The sequence below is a fragment of the Colossoma macropomum genome, unplaced genomic scaffold (genome assembly GCF_904425465.1).
Source record: "Colossoma macropomum unplaced genomic scaffold, Colossoma_macropomum, whole genome shotgun sequence".
In the NCBI taxonomy this organism is placed as follows: domain Eukaryota; kingdom Metazoa; phylum Chordata; class Actinopteri; order Characiformes; family Serrasalmidae; genus Colossoma; species Colossoma macropomum.
The window spans coordinates 28998538-29019470 of record NW_023494799.1 but is presented as its reverse complement, the minus strand read 5'-3'; the positions used below and the strand labels follow the sequence as shown (position 1 = coordinate 29019470).

The 20933-nt window shown below is 38.7% G+C and overlaps 1 protein-coding gene across 2 annotated transcripts; it reads right to left on the bottom strand.

Moving 5' to 3' along the window:
* Window positions 1-4496: 4496 nt before the first annotated feature.
* Window positions 4497-20685, bottom strand: cdc34a (cell division cycle 34 homolog (S. cerevisiae) a). Of its 2 annotated transcripts, XR_005008133.1 has the most exons (6): window positions 19989-20685; window positions 8037-8123; window positions 7790-7887; window positions 7241-7375; window positions 6294-6566; window positions 4497-5006 (listed from the first exon to the last, which is right to left on the bottom strand). XR_005008133.1 is itself a non-coding variant. In XM_036586800.1 (5 exons), the coding sequence occupies exons 1-5, from the start codon at window positions 20169-20171 to the stop codon at window positions 6344-6346; spliced, it is 726 nt and encodes a 241-aa protein (XP_036442693.1). In that variant the 5' UTR covers window positions 20172-20684; the 3' UTR covers window positions 4497-6343. The 2 variants fall into 2 exon arrangements, 1 of the variants encoding a protein (XP_036442693.1); XM_036586800.1 differs by having other exon boundaries at window positions 4497-6566; window positions 19989-20684.
* Window positions 20686-20933: the final 248 nt, after the last annotated feature.

Genomic DNA, 20933 nt, shown 5'->3' with positions numbered 1-20933 from the left:
GTAATTTGGAGCAGGACCTTACTCTAGGACAGCTTACCTGGCTGGCTAAGGGTCCCCCAGTCATCAAGTAATCAAGAAAGACAAAATATCATGTAGCACAACCTATGAAACCTATCAAATCACTTTTTCATATTACAACAGCACTGTGGTCTGTGAATTTCATCAGCTGAATAATATTCCTCAGTATTCACCATGAAGACCCTTTTTGTACCATGACAGCAACTTTTTTCATGGTAATTGTTGAGTTGTTTGTATAAGTCACAGATTTCATATATATTATTGTCAGCACTCTGTTGGTGGCTGTAATTTAGAACTGTTTTGAAGCATACAACCCACTTGGTGAGTACAGCCTCCACACGACGGAGTTAGTTTTAACACAGTGCTATGCCTTCCAAATTAAACAAAAAGAAAACTCAATATCCTCCCATATACATTCAAAACAGTTCCATTTTTGGAACTTTTTATTCACAGATTCATTGTGTAAATAAGTTATAACAACCACATACTGTAAGTAGATAGGTACAGTCTTATCCACCACATACTGTAAGTAGATAAGTACAATCTTATGCACCACATACTGTAAGAAGACAGGTACAGTCTAATGCACCACATACTGTAAGTAGATAAGTACAGTCTTATGCACAACATGCTGTAAGTAGATATGTACAGTCTGATGCCCCACATACTGTAAGTAAATAGGCACAGTCTTATGCACCACATACTGTAGGTAGATAAGTACAGTCTGATGCCCCACATACTGTAAGTAGACAGGTACAGTCTGATGCACCACACGCTGTAAGTAGATAAGAACAGTCTGATGCACCACACGCTGTAAGTAGATAAGAACAGTCTGATGCACCACACGCTGTAAGTAGATAAGTACTGTCTGATGCACCACATACTGTAAGTAGATAGGCACAGTCTTATGCACCACATGCTGTCAGTAGACAGATATAGTCTTATGCACCACATACTGTAAGTAGATATGTACAGTCCTATGCAAAAGTTCGGGCACCCTTGCTCAAGTTATATTTTCTAAGTGAACATATTTAATGCAGAGTTCTGTTTGGTTGATGAACTTAACATATTGGGAAAAAATAAAACATAAAATATGGTCTGTGCAAAGGGTTTGGCACATTTTATGTTCTATGTTTTATTTTTTCCAGTGTGTTAAATTCAGCAAATAAAGAAATCCCCCTAGAATTTGCAGTAAAATGCCATATTGTTCTCTGTAGATGTGTTAACTTATTTTGACTTAGAAAATGGACAAAACATGTAATTTAACCATGGGTGCTTTTTAAAACTATACAACTGTATTCTATGCAGTGTAAATAGCCTATTGGTGTACAGGTGGTATTTACTGTACAATATGAATGGCTTAATGAATGAAGCTCAAAAAAATGAATGAGTGATACAAATGACCCACATTTAATCTCTTATGTCATCTGGCCACTCAAGAAATCCACCCACACTGTCTGTTTTGATATCACCACAGAAACAAAGTAAGCTATTGATGCACAGCTAGTGATGGCCAGAGGCCAGAAAAGAGGATGATTTAATTGTAGACTGAGAAAATGCTGCAAAAATAGTTCTCACTCTGTTAAAACTCAGCCAGTATGGATTTCAAGTTCAGTGAGATATGAGTGATCTTACTGAACTCAGAACTCAGAGCTCACAGTTCCCATCAATGACTGCTGTAAGAATGAGCATAATGATGTGTGGTCTGCGACCTCTCCGTAAGGCCTGAATTAGCATGATCTGAGACAGTCCTGGAGAAGATATGAATCAGAGACTGTAGAAAAGTCAAAAGTCCAGAGAAACAAATCACTGGCCTCATTCTCAAAACAGCCTGTTTGGGGTCTAGTCCTTAAAGCTTTTGTTAGAGCTGTGAGTCACACAAAATGATTTAATGGTGGCTACTTTGGGTGCAGCCTGGCTTAGAATACTCAGAGAGAGATACAGTAAGAAGGCCATTACACACATCGCCACAGTGGAGACGAATTAAGCATCTGTTCCAAGAAGGAACAGGCTCATCAAATGGATGTTCTAATAGCAAAATGTCAAGAGTCCTTTTAGAGTCATGCATGGCACATCTATTTCAAGCTCTCCGCACAAAAGCTAAAACATGACAACAAAGACCGGATCAGGAATAAGTGGAGAAATAAGCTTGACCTGATGAAATTATGCTGAGACACAGCGAGCCGGCTAAAGACCTAAGAACTTGGTGTTCCGGCGAGTAAATTTATGCTACATGGAAGCAAGTTTAAATTGGGTCATAAGCTTTAGGAGCCTGAATAAAAATGTCAAACACTCATTTCACAGTTGGGTTTATTATTGCACTTTATTTCCCCCAGTTGGTTTCCTTGGAAACTGGCTCACATTTACCCTGTCACGTAGCTTGAAGTCACCCCCCAACAAACCGTCTGAACTGCACACCCCCTGGTTCCAAGTGACTGGCTGAAGGTTGAGGAGTTTGTCCCCAAGATCGCATCGGAATTAGGCCTTCCGCAAAACATCATCAGCTGGACTAATCATGTTTTATCAAAACAAGAACATGAAAGCTAGTTACAGGAAGCTCAGCCACAGTTCTGCGTATTTCTGGGTCAGTGCCGTCCTCTGTGGCTAAGTAATGGCATCTTCTAAGCTTTTGAGAGTCTTCGGACCAACATCATTCATCAAGGTTCTCAGGCAGCCTCCCTGCACTACAGACACTGTTGTTTTCTGGGGGCCTTGTGCAGCTCCCTGGAGCCCTCCATCAAACACCCTCCACTGTCTAGTGAGGTACATGTTTTGAGTCCACCCACGCTCCCAATATTAGTTGCCCTATTTAGTTTATTAGTATTAGTAGTTGTTGGATCGTATGCTGGTCAATACCACTGCCTTACAACACCAGCCAAGGCTAAAGACGAATAAGCTGAAAGCTGAAGAAGAATAGTTTGCAGAAAGTGATTCTTGGTTCAGTGAACAATTATTCCTAGTATCTTTGTTTTTTGAGATGTAAAATGACAAATGAACAGTACAATGATAGACTTCTTGCTACTGTAATGAAAACATCTACAAAATAATAGCATTATTGATCCTGAGTTAATAATGTAATATGTAGCTAAATAATTCTATACCAGAAAAAAATTAGACTTTAAAATCAGGTTTTAATTAATATAAAGTATTATACTGACAGCTGGAAAATACATTGTAAAAAGTGGAACAGGGCAGAAGTTTACTTGAAGTTTGAATCAATGTAAAATATTGCTATTGTTCATCTAAACTAACATTCTACTTTGCATTGTTTTATTGCACATATTTACATGAGTTGAATAAAACAAAACTGCTTGATACCACATGAAGTAATCATTTTAAGATTTAACTGTGTACAAGCAACTTGCATTGATGTGGGAGGAGCTGGATCAGGTCTGACTCCACCCCTGAGCCAAACAAAGTGTGATGGAAGGAGATAGATTTGGAGTCAACTCCACCCCTGAATTAAAACTAAACCAGAGTCTGTGTATGAACCTTCAGCTCATCGAAGTAGTAGTTGACCAGATTACAGACCTGATAATTGATAATTGAACTAGCCGAGCAGGTTGTACAACTCAACTATCCAGTCATATTGCTGGATTCTGTAAGCCAATCAGAATTCAGGACTGAACTAGATATGGAATTAATGCATGTTTTTATCATAATGTTTGACATCTTGTTTGACTTCAGCATGAGTGATACTGCATTAAATGTTGCTCTCCTATTGATGTGCAAGCCAATAAACCATCTAACAACCTTCTATCATAAAACCTGAGTGGACTGATGTTACATGATCTATATGGTTGTGTCTCATTAGCAAAGTCCTGACAGCATACATACAATCCAGGCTTCCTGGTAGCCTTTCCCTCAATTAATGTACAACAACAGTACATCAGCCTGCATTTTCGCAATGGATCATGGATCCGTGACATCGTGCACCCATATTGACTCATGTCTACCAGGTAGGTAAAGGTGTTAAGGCACATTTTTGAGAGTTATGGAGCCTCAATGTCTAAAAATGCCTTTACATTAAGTAGGCTTCAATGACCATCTCATACTGGGAATAAGAGAGTCCCATTGCCAGAACATAAGACAGTAAATACTGCCCTCTAGTGGCAAAGTGGCCCAATTCAAGAATCACCAGCTATCTGGAGTGACCAGCACAAAACACTTTTTCATACGGTGGGAGCATACATATTTCAGCACACCCACACTAAAAGGTCAACAGATACTGAAACAGCATTTCAGCCATTTTAATTTTTTTTTTTAATAGGCAAAATAATATTGTGTATATTGTGCAAACTGTGGGAATGTGATGCATGAGCATCTGGAAGTGAAGGAGCACTCCATGACAGAACAGAGCAGTTCAAATATCACAAGTGATACATGTTATCACATGTAAAGAAGTTAGTACTTAGTATTTTTAAAGCAGTAAATTGGAACAATTTCCATTAGGACTATTGCATTCACCACATCAGAAATGTAAAGCAGCTGTGATAAAGATCTTTATTCAGGTTTTAAATAGATTTACAAACCATACGAAAAAAAGAAAAAAAAAACAAAAAAACAAAGGAGTAAATGAGAACAATAATGCATACTATGTATATGAATTAAGTCACTCTTGTATCTCAAAAACAGCATCTTTTCAGAAAAATGAATGCACAATTTGTTTGCATATTTTGGTCTAGCCATGACAGTCTTGAGATCTTGAGACACCAAGTACGTGGCTGATTGAACAGATATGGAGACTGGTTTTACAGCTTGTGTTAGCCCTCATCCTTCCAGACTGACAGCGACAGTGTGATCAGCTGTAACCACACAGCGAAACTAAGATTAGGGATAACACTACGGGGAAAGCACTTTTAATGTTTTCTTTGGACAACAGCATTATAAATGTTGAGGTTTGTAAACAGCATTGAGGCCTGATGTCTGATCATTGTGGCTTGTCGGTTTTCCAGAAGAGGTTTTTAGCTTCCAAATATCGGCTCCTGCTGCAAACCAAGGGAAAAATAATAGCTTTTACAAGGGAGTACATCAGAGGACTACATGACATCTCCTTTAGGTTCACCAAGATCAAAAGTTTAAAATAAACTTGTCCATCAAGCACTACCTCAAAAGTAAGCTCAAAATGGCATTTGCTTGTATACAAATGTGGTGGTACTATGGGAGGAGTGTGACTATTTGAACATTAAAACCAAGCATGAGAGACCCCATATGATCTGCAAACAAATTATGGTGCTGGTAACCTAAATGAATCAGGGCAATCAATTTCCTTAACCTAGCAACCTCGGAATGTACTTTGAGACGCTGAAATAATAGGGAGTGTGTTTATCTTAAATATGTGTACCAATTACTTTGTTTGAAAAAGCTCACTCTTGGGATTTAGAGTGTGTTCACTTGCACACATGCATTCACACACACAATCCTTTTCAAAAGTCAGAGACCACCGTTCATTTGCTTAATGGCCAATTTCAGTGGAAATAAAATCGTTAATTTTTCTGGTGATATTTTTGAGGAGATATCTTTGAAAAACTGAAAAGCAAGCCTAAAAAAAAAAAAAACAGAAGCTGCAATAAAGGCAGGGTGTACACACTAAATACTGAAAATGTATACACTGTACCTAGTTGTTGAAGCATCTGTGAAATTTTCAGTAAAATGTGTGTTTTCTGCTTTTTTTTCCCTTGACAGTGAAAAATTAATAACTTGTATTTAATGGCTGTTTTGACTAGAAATTAATAAATGAAGGGTGGTCTCTGACTTTTGCACAGTACTGTACATCAAAACTCCAAGATCAAATTCACTGGCTGGTTGAAATAATTACTAATGTCATTAGAAAGAGAAATAGCCCTGAGTCTGAAGTACTGTATAATATCTACATGTCTGCAGCACCACTGAGACTGTTAATGAATCCTCAGCCTTGAATGCACCAATCATACACACAAGACCAAGCTGTTTTCTACTGAATCCTATTTATACCTGTGGTGAGCAGCTTCCACTGGTTAAAGTAAAAAAGGGCAATCTTAACCAAGTTGGGTATGAACTGAAAGAGGGCTAAGAGAACAAGAATGGCTCAGCTGGATCAGTGACCTTTTAGCACAAAATCAGCCACTCCTACTCCGCTCCCCATCACGGAATCATGCGTCAACAAAAATACAAACTAGTCCTCTATGGTGACTGCTGAGTCATAGTTCTTATGCAAAAAGCGCTCAAAACCAAAAGAGGAAAATCAAAGTAAAACTATAAGAGGAAAAGCAAAACAAAATCAACTAAGAGCCTACTTTTTAGACAGGGTTAAAAGCAAGGGAATGAAGAGTTCAGTTCAGTGATGTCATGAGTCCTCGGTGCCAGAGTCATCATCATCATAACAACAGTCCTCTTCCTCATCACTGTCCTCGTCCAGTTGCTCATCATCATCGTAATATTCATCATAGAAGAGTGTGGAACCCTCATCAGGTGGTGCAGCACGGGTGCGCACACAGTATTCAGCCAGCGTGGTGGGAACTTTCACCCCGTCACGCTCTGCATCTGCTTTAGTGGCTAAAACCTGCTTCCTACAAGAGACGCAGAAGAGAATGAGAGAATTACACTGGAGTAAGTAACAAACTGAACTGCTTTCTGGCTAAAACAAAGCTACAGATTACAGGTCCAAGATATAAAGCATTTTTTTTACCTCACTCACTCACAAAACATGTAAACAATTTCAGGTCTTAGCAATCTTAGAGGTCGAACAGTAAATGTAGTTGTATGCATAAGTTTGCACACCCTGGCAACTCTGCAACAAACTTTAAAAAAAAAAAAAACATTCTGTAAATGTTAATTAATTATAATGTACTGACATTGTGTCACTTTCCGAAATGTCATTAAGAAGAGGGAACCACAGACATTAAAGCAAAGACAAAAAAGGACCAGCATTTGATGAAAATGACACCTTGAAACTGTTAAGCATTGTGAAGCAGTTTTGTGATAACTACTAAAGGGCATGTTAACAAGTACTGACTTAGAAGGGTGTCCAAACTTTTTCACATGCCACAATTACCTTTTAAATCAAATAGAAAGTCTTTTTTGTGTGTGTTTATTTCTTTTCACTTCAAAACACAACAAAATATGTTTAATATATATTTTGATATACATTTTGATTTTATAAACCGCAAAGAGACATGAAAATTATGTCTGGTATTGTGTCAGAAGTTTTTGAACCAAAAAATTCAAATAATTTCTGCCTAACCTGATTATGTCAGCATACTCCCGGTCTCTGCCTTTGCTGTCCCTCCACTTGCGGTACATGACTGAGGCGTCGACATTGGCTGGGGAAAATGTGTTGGGCTCGTTCAGCAGAGAGATCACACTCAGCAAGATGGTCCTGCCAGAGAGAGGCCAGTGTGCATCATTTATGCTTTATCACCTTATAGTATTTGATGACAAAGCATACATTCAACAGTGCTTTTCTTATGACAATATTAAGACACTCTGTATATAAAAAATGGCCATAGAAAAGTTGGGCTTGTGACACAGTCACACAAATTGTAAACAAGCAGAATTATTAATATGCACTGTATTTGCCCAATTAAACATCAATATAATTAAATGAAAAGAGGAGTAAAAAGTTAAATATATATTAAATAAGGTACCATTAGTATAATTTAAAATCAAAATTGAAACTCAAAAGAAAACGTTAATAGCAACTAATGTACATGCAAAGGTAAGCATTAACTGAGGGGCACGACAGGAGGGTTTAGGAGGGTCGTGTGTTTGTGCCTGGGCACATGTGCTTTACCTGACATTTTGCGTGGGGTTCCACCTCTCTGAGGGCAGCTCTCCACTCTGAGGGTCATCTACTGGAGGGTGCAGGATGGAAATACACACATCTCCATTCTAAAAGTACATACAGACAACCACTGGCTCCATTATACACTCACCACATTAACCCTCACAACATCCATTATAGCAGAAGAAAAAAACTGAAGAAACCAAACTGATGTTAGCAGATGGTATGTTAATTTCCCAACAGTAGGCATACGTACTTCATAGATGTTGGGGTGCCACATCTTGGTGAGGAATCTGAAGGATGGAGGTGAATAAGGGTAATCAATAGGGAATTTGATGCGAGCCTGAAAACAGAACAGAACAGATTTGTTAAGGAAAGAACAGCACCCACACAGCAGTAATGATTCACTGATGTCTTGATCTGAAAGAGGTGTAGGCTAAACAAGCTAATGTGAGGAACGTGTGCTAATTAATGAGATGGAGTATGTGATAATTTTTTGTTAAAATAAAAATTTCATGCTCTTTTCAAATGTAATCAGAAAGACAATTGTATTGTTATTGTACACCAATCAGGCATAACATTATGAGCACCTCCTCGTTTCTATGCTCATTGTCCATTTTTTCAGCTCCACTTACTATATAGGTGCACTTTGTAGTTCTACAATTACAGACTGTAGTCCATCTGTTTCTCTGCATACTTTGTTAGCCCCCTTTTACCCTGTTCTTCAGTGGTCAGGACAGAGCAGGACTCCTCACAGAGCAGGTACTATTTGGGTGGTGGATCATTCTCAGCACTGCAGTGACACTGATGTGGTGAGGGTGGGTTAGTGTGTGTTGCGCTGTTCTGAGTGGATCAGACACAGCAGTGCTGTTGGAGGAGTTTAACACCTCAGTGTCACTGCTGGACTGAGAATAGTCCACCAACCAAAAATATCCAGCCAACAGCGTCCTGTAGGCAGCATCCTGTGACCATTGATAAAGGACTAGAGGAAGACCAACAAAAACTGTGCAGCAGCAGATGAGCTATCATCTCTGACTTTACATCTACAAGGTGGACTGACAAGGTAGGAGTGTCTAATAGAGTGGACAGTGATTAAAAACTCTAGCAGCACTGCTGTGTCTAATCCACTTGTACCAGCACAACGCACACTAACACACCACCACCACGTCAGTGTTACTGCAGTACCTGCTCTGTGAGGGTCCATGGGGGGTCCTGACCACTGAAGAACAGGGTAAAAGGGGGCTAACAAAGTATGCAGAGAAACAGATGGACTACAGTCTGTAATTGTAGAACTACCAAGTGCACCTATATAGTAAGTGGAGCTGATAAAATGGACAATGAGCGTAGAAACAAGGTGCTCATAATGTTACGCCTGTTCGGTGCATATTCCACAAGGAATATAGTTTAAGTTCTTATTCAGTTTCTTAAAACATTAGAGGTTCACTTCATGTGTGCAACCAGAAAGGCACTCTTGCAAAGAAATATAAAGTGTGGGGGAACAGCAAAAAAAAACCAAAAAAAAAACCCAACACAAAAACCTAAAATAATAATTACTAAAAGTTGGTGTAATTTTCCAACACATTCTAGAGCATTGCTTTAAATTGATCAGAGCAGCTTTGTGCTCAGACACATTCATGCTGCAGTTTTATCAGTATTGGCAAAAATACTGCTGATAACCCACTGATTATCAGCGACACTTTGGGTCACAGCATCGGCAGAATTCAAACTCGGTATCTCCCAATGATGGGGTGAAACCTTAGATCAGGGGTCCTGCAGAACCAGATTCTAGAACAAGCTGGTGATTTTTCCTGCTCAACTGTTTTTCCCACTCAACTGTTTCCAGCTAAACTGACTCACCGTTTAACAATATCACAGAAATACTAGCTGAACTGGCAAACCTAAAGAGAAATCATCTTGTTTAGAATAATAAAAGCTAAAATGTATCCAGGCTTATCCTTCAATATGAGGACAATATATTACAGAAGTTTTTTTATGAAAAGAACTGATGAAAGATAAGAAGTAATTAGGAGAAATCAATCTGCAAAGTATTATGAGTAGGTCAGCCCCAACAATGTGCTACAATATTTATATTATTTAAGGCTGTGAGTTTCTGCTCTTCATTTGAGTTTTAAGAGGCATGAGGATTGAGAACAGAGCCATATCTGTCAGTAAAGCACTGTTTAACTAAAACTGATCAGCTGATGTTAATGGTTATTGGAATTTTAGTCCCTTAAGACTGGCATCAGCCACATATAAATACAAGCACATTTTCCTATGTTAATGTCAATGTTAATATTTGCACCAAGCACAAAGCTAACAGGCATGTTCACTGGGGTCATAACGATGCACATATCTTAAGTCATTTATCAAACAGACATCTTAACACTCCATGGCTAACACTTAGCAGGGTTCAAATAAATAATTATTGAAATTTGTTTCTGTTTGAATCTAGTAAACTGTGCACACTCATTAATTGCAAAACTGAATTTTTGCTCACCTTCAGCTGGTACACACACACACACACACACACACACACACACACACACACACACACACACACACACAGTCATTTCAGTGTGAGTGTGTGTACAACATAAGCCTCTCCCCCTCCCTACCCACCTTATTCTGATAGGAGGCATCCACACACCTAATTGTGATCAATGATGAGGGTTTCAACAAAACATAAATGAAAGAACCTCAGTAGAGCGAGTAATGTAAATTGTCAATTTTACATTGTTTCGAATATTTTTCAATACTGTATTGAAATAACTACACCTTTAGTTTAGGGTTAATATCACCTGACTGTTGGCAAAATTACAACTGCAATTGACGAGTGCATACAGTTTACTAGATTCAAACAAACTAATTTTAGTAATACTTTATTTAAACTCTGCTACATCACATTCACATAATCATAATCATGCCATAAACAGATCATGACAGATGTCATATGGTGAGATGAGATGTTAAATTATGTTCAGTAATATTATAGTTTCATGTTGCAATTACTAACGTCATGAAAAATAAATGTCATGGAGAATAACAAAATGTTTGATGTCAGGATGGCTAACTAGTGTAGACACACACACACACACACACGCACACGCACACACACACACAAGCACAAGCACACACACCTGACCATGCCGTCTTTCAACACAGCAGGAGTACGTACTATTCTGTCTCTCATGCACGCACGCACGCACACCGTTCCATTCACTTTGAACACCACACACACACACTCACACACTCTCTCTCTCTCTGCACTACACATCTATGGGTTTAATGTGGTCAGTGGTGGGCCAACTATGTGAGAGGACAACAGGTCACACTGGACTTCCTACATGCTCCACACAAAACACCAGTGATCAGCTATTTGACTCCTGAAAGCTGACCAGAGGAGTGCTACATTCAGTCAAAGCAAGCACATATAAAACTAAAGCAGAGATCCATATGTTGTGGTGTCGGTGTGGTGTCATGCTACCCTTCAACCTCACAGTTCCCCAAAACTTCCACACTGTCACACACAAACAACTCTAATAAAGGCTAACCAACAATCAAAAAGAAATGATGGGGGGAGAAAACACACACACACACACACACACACACACACACACACACACACACACACACCTACATTAAACAGTTGCCACTCACGGTGAAGGAGAGGTAGGGGACATTGAGGAGCGGATTATTCAAATGGAACGCACTCGTTCTTAGCAAGTTAACCCCAGTAAGGTAACTGCAATGCAAAATTTTTGAGAAGCTGGAACATAAGACATGAGCAATTGAATTGACTGGATAATAACTATTTTTGTTCTTGTCAGCAATGTACCCTTTGCATGCAAAATACAATGCTAGAAGAGTAAAGTGATGGTGTATCAGCATGTTTAACAGTTAAGAGCAGTTTGCAACCTAAAGTGCAGCAAATCAAATGTTATGGTTTTGAAATATTAAGCATTTTAAAGTCGTTAATTGCTATGGTTTCTAAACTGATTTGTCTGCCATTATGGGTTTGGAAAGAGAAATGCAAGGTTGCAATGATTTCTTGGCAAGTTCTGCTGCTGAAGTTGACACAAGTGTGTCTCACCCCTTCCAGGGCTCATCTAAAACACTTAACACACTTAAGATAATACAGTAATGTAACAGCTCCTATGACGCAGCTGAAACAGGCGGCAGGACATTCGCTTTCCAGGACACACAGGGAAACAAAATCAGGGAAAGAGGTGAAACAGACTGAGCAGACAGGTGCACCTCCTAAATTTCTTCTTATCCAGACTTGAAAAACACACAAACTTAATGTGTGCATTGCAGATAATGTCCACATGGCCATCTAATTCTGCCACTGAATTGGATATGTATTGTATCTTTGTGAGACAGGCAGTTCTGGTGGATTAATTTTACAATTTATCAAGTCCTTAAATATTTAAAGATGTCAGCACCTTCCACTCAGAGTTCTAATGCAGTTTGGGAGATTCCAAACCCCCCAGTTTATTCGGCAGTCAGTGCTTTCTTCAGTTAGGCAGTCTAATTAACCTTCCAAGACTGGGTGGCCCAAACACTGGAGCTACAAATCTTTCTATAATTGACAACTTGTCCATCATTCAATAGTGGTTTTGCTGTGTGGCACTTACATGATGTTTCTAAACGTAGCACAAGTGCACAAAAAATTATTTTATCTTTGTGGGACAAAGAGTTGCAGATGTTCTTATGATGTTAACACAATAATAATAACCTGATATTTCCATTTATTTTAAACAAAACAACGTCAACTTCTTTATAATGCAAATGTCACTGGCAACTAAATGTTTACACAATACACAAGCGAACACTGCAGTCGTCTTCTGGAACTCTGGAAGTGTTTTTTGGCTCCTTCACAGTTTTTCACATTGAGGTCTTTTTCTTGTAAAGTTAATCACTGTTTTAGGGGCTTGAGAAAATGTGATTCCTCCAGTGTAGTAAACAGTATATTTAACTTTTCATCCTCTTTATTAGAGACTATATGAAAACTAAACAAAAGCAGGGCTTTTCCTCCCAAAGCGCAGCCGCTTTCATATGGTGCAATCGCAGAGCCGTGGAGCACACCCTCTATTTAGCATTCTCCACATTCTGCAGTCGGCTTTAGAACATTTCTGTGGATATCTGGTCCTAATTGGCCAAAAGAAACTAGCATCAACTGTACTTGTCCATGATGGAGTGTGTTGAATATGGCCAGGAATGGAGTCAAAGAAAATGCAGGAAAATAAGCCTGGAACAAAAGTACCCCAGTTCTGCTCTTCTAAATGATATATAGGAGTATTCACTATATAATGAATTAGAGACAGAAAGAAAAGAAACTAACAAGTATGAGAGAGAGAGAGAAAGAAAAACAGACAGAAAGACAGAATGATAGAAAAAGAACAAAAAACAGAAAGAAAAATGGGAAATAGGGAGAAAAATAAGAGAAAAAAAAAAGAAAAAGGGTTAAAAGGAGAAAGAGAAATAATATAAAACATAAGAGGAAGAGAGCAAGAGTGAGAAAAAATAAGGCAGTGAAAGAGCAAGTAAACCAGGTCATTTTTGTCTCTTAGAACAAGCTGTACCACTCTTCACCTCCCTCATCCCCCCTCAGACCCAACAACTCTCCCTCTCTCTCTCTATTTCTCCATCCTCCATCAGGCACTTCTGTGCGGAGAGAATGAGAAGAAAGCAGGCAGAGGTGAGAGGAGTGACCTTGTACAAGATCTCATTCACAGCAGAGTTTAGAATAAGGTGCAGTAAAAACAGAGCCTGAAACAGGGGAGACAGAAATAGATAAAGACATGCTTTAAAAGCTCTTTTGGCAAAGAGCAGTCATCAATATTGAACAGCAGTCTTCTTCATTGAGGTGATTAGCCTAATGTTTAGCCTAATAAGAGCTTCACCACGATCAGCAGATTCCCTGCCAAAAAACAGAGCAAGGTTTAGTCTCATGGGAAAAATATGAATGCAGAGAAAAGAACTCTACTGCACTGATCTGCTGCAGCCTGTAGTGAGGCGTGCAACGACATTTTCATTCATATGTGGGTCTGAGGATAAACCCTGATCACCTCAACATATGAAGACAGAACTACTATTAGGATTTCAGTGTAAAAAAGAGAATGTTCAGAGTGATAGCTCTCAAACTGCATCCTGATGCTGTCTGACATACTATAAAAAAGAACAAATATCTTTCAGAGGCAACAGTAAGAGAAGCCATCTTGAAGCTTACTTATCCATTTTTATAGATCCATTTTTATTTTTTTTTTTTTTAAATATTTTGCAGGGTTCGTAAATGTTTTATATCATCCAGCCACACATCTGCTACAACCTTGAAACAAACTTTGTGCATCTATCATTGGTGAACAATTCAGCCAAAAGTGGTGTAAATCTAAACTAATTAAAACAGACTGTAAGGTTGTAACAAAATGAAAGGCTAGAAAAGTCAGGTAAAACAATGCAAACACGGCTAATTCAGTACAGTTTCTATGTTGTTTGAACCAGACATTAAAACCTAAATATATAAAAAATACTGGTATCAAAATAAATGATTGTGAGAAATGTCAAACAGAAATTTATTTTTGACTATAAAACTGAACAGCAAATATCATCTTGATGAAATTGTAATTATTAAAGTATTTTATTTATGACTGTTTTGTATTTATACAAGGGGGTTTTTTCACTGTTTACTTTGCGTGTCTTAATTCTCAATAACAATAAAATAATGTTACACTGCCCAGCCGTAAAGAAAAAAAATCTTAAGTTTTTTAATCCATTAATATAAAAAAACTGCTTTCAAACGATAACAAGCAAAATAAGGAGCAGATAACACGACAAACAGAAGCAAGCAGCATAATAAACACAAGCCAAAGTAACAGAAAGCCTATCTGTGCAGTAAAACATGGTGGAATGTCAGAGACATCATCATTTAGTTCACACAGAAAGATCTGGGAGAGGTTCCGAGTTGTGATGTAAAAGCTGAGATAGAGGAGAGATACTAAAATATGATTTCGCTAATTTGGCGGGCTCAGTACAACAGGAGCCAAGAAAAGGATATAGCAGAGGCCTGCATCAGACAGCTAGATGAGAAGGACACTGTCCAGGACTGTTTCTGACAACACAGATGTACATGCAGGTCTACTCACACAAACATGAATTCCTGAACTTCACTCATAACCACACCATGGTACAAGAGCTCATACTGTAACGAGGGAAAAAGAATGAGGACAGATGTATTCTCATGTGACAGATGGGCTTTGTGTGGTGCTTTTATATAATTGACTGTATAAACTTAAAGCCAAGTTGGCAAAACTCAAATGAGCAGCATTTTAGTGCAGATTAAAGGGCAGTTCCACCAATTTTTCAATCACTTCATGTAAACAAAATCATTCAGATTGATGTGAAATGTGCTATAAAAGTTTACCAAAATTTGTTCATGTAAAATAATTAAATGCCTCTAAAAGCTACTTCATAGAACATTTTTACACATAATGGCTATTAGGGGTGGGGGGAAAATCGATTCTTAGATGCATCACAATGCGGATGTGGACGATTCTGAATCGATTAAAAAAATAAATAAATAAATTTTAATTTATAACGCAATGTTGACGGAACGCAAAAGGCGGAACTTGGAAGAGCAGAAGTGCAGCGTCCGGACACTCTGTGACGTGCACATAACAAAAACACAACTGAATGAGCGAGAAATCCGACCAGGGATTTATTTCCAAGGATTTGCGTCCGTTCTCAGTCTTTGAGAACCAGGGCTTTTGCGCTGTGTTGCACACTTCACTTTGGAGCCAAGATACAGCATCCCGTCTCACAGATATTTTACTGACATAGCCCCCCCCCACTCTCTACAACGACACCAAAACCGAAGTCATGGAATCACTGAATAAAACGGGTAGGATAGCTGTAATCTGCTGCGTGGACACCCACTGCCACGGAATCTTATGTCACAGTAACAGCGCATTTTATCGCAGATGAGTGGCAGTCTGCGTCTCGTGCTCCAAACAAGAGCAGTGAATGAGAGCCTTCCAGTTGACTTGCCACATCACTTCCATTTGTTTTATTAATAACATATATTGGAAGTAAATTCATTATAGATCATTATAAATACTTTGCTTTAAAAGTACCAAGTCCTCACACAGTGGGAAAATAGAAATCCTGTATAGAAAAAAAGATGCATCAAGATGCATCGATAATCGTTTTATAAATCACACTGCAGCCCTCTGAATCATAATCGAATCCTCGTCTTTAAATCATTGACAGCTTTGAGATCATGTTTTGGCCTTAAAATCATATATTTATAATACATGCAGGGCAGAGAAAATCTTGCAGGGTGCTATAAAGAATAATTAGTAAATAAAACTTTTTTTTTACCACTATTTTACCATCATCATTATATATGACAATACATTGTATTGGCTCTTACTATTTCAGGCTCTTACTATATAGTAAAAAAAACGGCTAATTTTGTGCAGTAGACAACCTCTGGTTCCTTTCATCACTGTGAAAAAAAATCAGAGTCATTAATTTTCTCTACAATGAACCATTTCACATCTCCAGTTTTCAACAAAATTTTGTAATGCTGAAGAGTCAATGCAATTCCTCTTGAAATCCCATCACTCTGGCTGGCAAAATATAAGGACCCACATCTGACAAGAGGCAACATGAGCCATTAGCACTCTTACCTATGTTAATGTCAAGGGGGAAATACTGTCAGACAGAAAACACAGCAGACAGAAAGGCAGGCACAGGCAGGACTGAGACTCATAACAAATGCAAACACCATTCTTACTTTTAAAGCATTATAATATAATCAGGGCTTTAAAGATTAATTCGTGATTAATCAGTAAAAGCATTTGCTCTGTTTAAAAGAACTGTAACTTAGCTAATGCTAACTTAACTGAACAGTAGTAAGTAGCTAGTTAGCATCACTAGCTAACAGTGGTTTATTAGCTTCAGTCTTAAGCAAATGAGCAGCTCTTCAGTAGAGTTTAAAGGTCATAAACTTGGGCTTTCGAGAGAACTCCCAGAGCTGAATGCAGGCAGAGAGAGCCTCTCCCGTTCCCACCCTCTGCTCGCATTTCTGTGACACACCATCAGCCCCGGAGGAAGAAATATGACCCGATCCGCCCGGCTATCTGAAGCTCAGCTCACATCACCTGCCAGAGGACTGAGTGCATGCATGCTTCAGCAGGTGCTCACTACTCGTCAGCTGACTGACACATGCATCGAAACAAAGCCCCCTCCATTATCACACTGGAACACTCTCAGTGACAGTTCAGCAAAAAAAATCGAATTTACACAATTCTATCCTTTATCCTACATGTAGTACATCAGCCAGGGCATGTTTACAGTCAGTAAAAGTTTAAATGTACTTTTATAAATTTTGTAATGGAGCTGTAGGATAATCTAAATATACAATACAGAAGTATGGACAAGATTCAGGCTTTAAGATGACTGATACTAATGTTTTTATACGTATAGGGGCGAGTAATATTACGATATTTATCATTACTGAGATAAATTACATAACATCACATGACAATATACTTTTCTGAATATATTGTGGATTTGTGGTTACTGTGGATTAAGGGTTGATGAACAGACAACTGCAGTAAACCGCAGAGAAGGAAATAAGAAGAAAACATTGGTTGTTGTAGGCTTACATACTTAAACACTACACTAAAAAAAAGGATGGTTCTTCAAAATTTCTTTAGTAAAGGCAATGGTTCTATTAAGAACCATGAGTTCTAAATAGAACCTTTTAATGCTTAAATGGCTCTGCATGGAGAGAATCCTTGAAGAACCATCTTTTTTTGAGTGCGTACCTTTTAAGGTGACAGGCAGGTGTAGCAGAATGCAGAGGAACACTTTTTAAAATACATTTTTTATTTGTAATTAGCCAAAGGAAATCCGTTACCAGCTATTTAGGGCTAGCTAATGATCTAAGAGAGCCAACCAGTACAGCGCTGGAAGGTGATGAAGACTCCTTGTCTTCTTACAGGTGGAAGGTCATTGCTTGTTAACTACATCAACCTTGCAGCTCTACTGCAAAGCTAAAAAAAGCAAAGCTCAGACATTAAACATGTCTTGGCAGATCAACCATATTTGGTATGAAGAGGAAATTACGCAAATGTATTTTTTTTCCATTCTTTCGCTGACGTTTTAGAAAAGGTCAATAAAAAACATGAAAATTAAATTTATGCTAGTATTTAAGTCAGCAGGTTAAAGTAGGGAGGAAAAGGCATCTAGAGCACATGTATTTATCCTATGTATCCAATATATGACAGAAGCTACGCACTGCACAGCGCTTTCCCTTAGATAAAGGGCTGAGAGGATGTCCAGACCTGTCTTCATTGTCCTTTCCTCCTGATGGTTATGAAACTAGATTACCGAGCTCAGCACTGATGGACGTGCGGGCCCAGGCACACTACAGCACAATCATTTCGGAAACTGTCTCTTTCACTCTGGCATAAGGTTAAAAAAAGGACTCAAGTTCACTGATAAGACACCAATGATATGATCAATGATATAAAACCTCATCACAAGGTTTTACAAAGCCACAAGGCATAAGCCGCAGCCAATAATACACTAAAGTCCTACAGTCACACAAACAGAAGACAAAAGTGGTTCTTTTTGCCAGCACATGTAAAGACCTGCAAGAGGCCACGAGGCCTAAGAAAGCTTTTAGCTGTTTACACTAAACGGAGAATGCTGGCAATGAAATGCAGTCTATTCAAAGCCAAACACAAGAAATGGAAAATCAGAAAGCAAACACCATTCAACTTAACAATATAACAAAGGCAGCAATGATTTATCAGTGATTAATCAGGAAGATATTTGTCCTCTTTGAAAGGGTTAACTAAGCTAATGAAAACCAGGCTAATGTAAAGAGAAAAATGAAAATGTAGCTGGTGTCTACTGCTAGTTTATTAGCATCAAAAATGAGTAAGATAATATACTGGAGACTGGAGTGATTTCTCAGTAACGAATATGAGTTTTACCTTATGATACTACAGACTAATGATTAATATGAAATAAATACAAAACAACAGATCTAAACAAAAATGTATATAAACAAATCTGACTTAAAATTAGATTTTATACTACCAATTCTTTTCCCAGGTGGTTACTATGCACCTAAACAATACAGAATATTCATATCCTTCATTTCAACCACTCACCCATTATTCAAACCCTGATTGTCTACAATATGCACATCATCAGTCACCACATTCAGTCTTGTGTAAGGCAAAGTATTTAAGAGCAGTACAGTCACGATAAAAAGAAAATCTAACGACTGTACATTTAGCTGAACTAAGCTCTAGGCCAGCCTTGTGAAAAGCAAAATAGGCTAAACGAGAACAGATCAATTAGTACACTTTCATAGTAAGGATATCAATCATGACTGAATGATTGATAAGATCAGTGCCTTGAACTGGATGAATAAACATTATCATCAATCAGCAAACTGGCTTCAACTGTCTGAAATGACAGAAAAAAGGAATAAACTGACACCTCCCTATTTTGTTGCCTTCATGAGGCTGTGGGTTCTAGACTCATACATCAGGACATTGCTTTGATATTCTTTTTGCAGTTTAAAGGCTTAAGGCTTTGACAAAACACCTACCAAACAAGGAAAGGAAGACAGCATGGACAACAGAATGAGAGAACAATGAAGGAAAGGGAAGCCACGAGCGGAGCCAAGGCAGAGCATGAAAAGGAAACAGCAGAGTAGGCATTCTTTCATCAAGTTAATGATACTGGACGTTATAAGCTGATGCTTAGGAAGCCGTTTGGGGAGTTTGGGGTGGGGGATGAGTCCTGTCATTTCAGCAGGGCTTTGTTTCAGTGATAAGCACCTGAAAACAAGCAACGTCCCGAACAACGGTGATCGTCAAAGAGTTGTTCTTTCGTCAAGACAGTCACAGAGGCAGGAGAGAGACATTTTTTTTATTTGCATGGACAGTAATTACTGCCAGGTTGGCTACAGAATAAAACACATGCTGTGTTCTCAAGCAGAGCCAACCGTGAAAACGAGGCTGGAGCATTTGCCAGCTTTTTCGAATTTTCCCGTTCCACCTTAAACAGTGCGGCAGCCTCAGGCGCCAGAATGTAACTGCTGGACAATTTAAGGTGGAACAGGAAAATTCGAACAAGAAGTTGGGAATAGGAAGCGGACTTCAGCTTCGTACAAAGGACTCACCTTAAAATAACCACCCTCGTAATGTGTATTTGGAGGTCCGAAAATCGCCACTTCCCAGTTGTACAAGTCCGACTCGTCCACCAAAGTTATTTTGAACCCTTCTACGGGCTCATCCTGAAGACTTTTCAGCTCTAGCATTAACGCCTTTTGTGAACTCGCAACATGATGTCCATGCTGAGCCATATTCCGGGCAACAACTCCTACAGTCCGAGTCTTCTTTGGGGAGAACTGGGCTTTTCAATAAACTCTGGTGAAAATGTGGGCTAGCAGTGTTAGCACACACTGTTTACTTTATATCTACTCTTTTTCGACACGCATTCAGCTATGATTCTGCTAACTCTTATGCTTAATTTAATACTTATTTTTTCAACAAATATCAACAAACCCGAACTAGGGCCAAACAGCTGCAGCTAAAATCAACTCACAGTCCTGGGCTAGCGGAAGCTAGCAACGTCTCTTCAGGATTTTGTAGGTGGTTTTGGACATTTGAGCGATTTCTGTGCCACTCTGAATCCGAGTCACGCTGTTAACTTCAACTTCCACAACCTTCACTTGTATTTACTGTAACTATAAAAGTAACTCAGGTCGCCAAATAAAGCAGCGTCCCACGAAGCAGCTAGCAGAGGAGCCACCCAGTAGCGTTCAACCCGCTCCAACGGTCCTTTCACTTCTCTACAGGCAATGTCCGATTCGTAAACGAATCGATCTTTTGAATCGGTTCAATAATTCGTTCGAACGGATTCGCAATCCAAAATAAATCGATTCAATGGAAGTTTTCCCTGAGGTCCACTTACGACGTTTAGGTTTATAAACCAAAAAACAGGCATAATTATTTTTCCATTACCTATTTATGCTTTATATATACACATTTTAAGCATATAGGTTCAAAACATATTGTTCACTCCCCAGTCCATATAATTCGTAATTGGAAACTAAGCTGCAAAA

Coding starts and splice junctions, on each gene's coding strand:
- cdc34a (XM_036586800.1), bottom strand. CDS start 20,171: ATGGCTCAGCATGGACATCATGTTGCGAGTTCACAAAAGGCGTTAATG. Junction 8,124..19,988: donor ACGAGGGTGGTTATTTTAAG/GTGAGTCCTTTG, acceptor TTCTGTTTTCAG/GCTCGCATCAAATTCCCTAT. Junction 7,376..7,789: donor AACCCCACGCAAAATGTCAG/GTAAAGCACATG, acceptor TCTCTCTGGCAG/GACCATCTTGCTGAGTGTGA.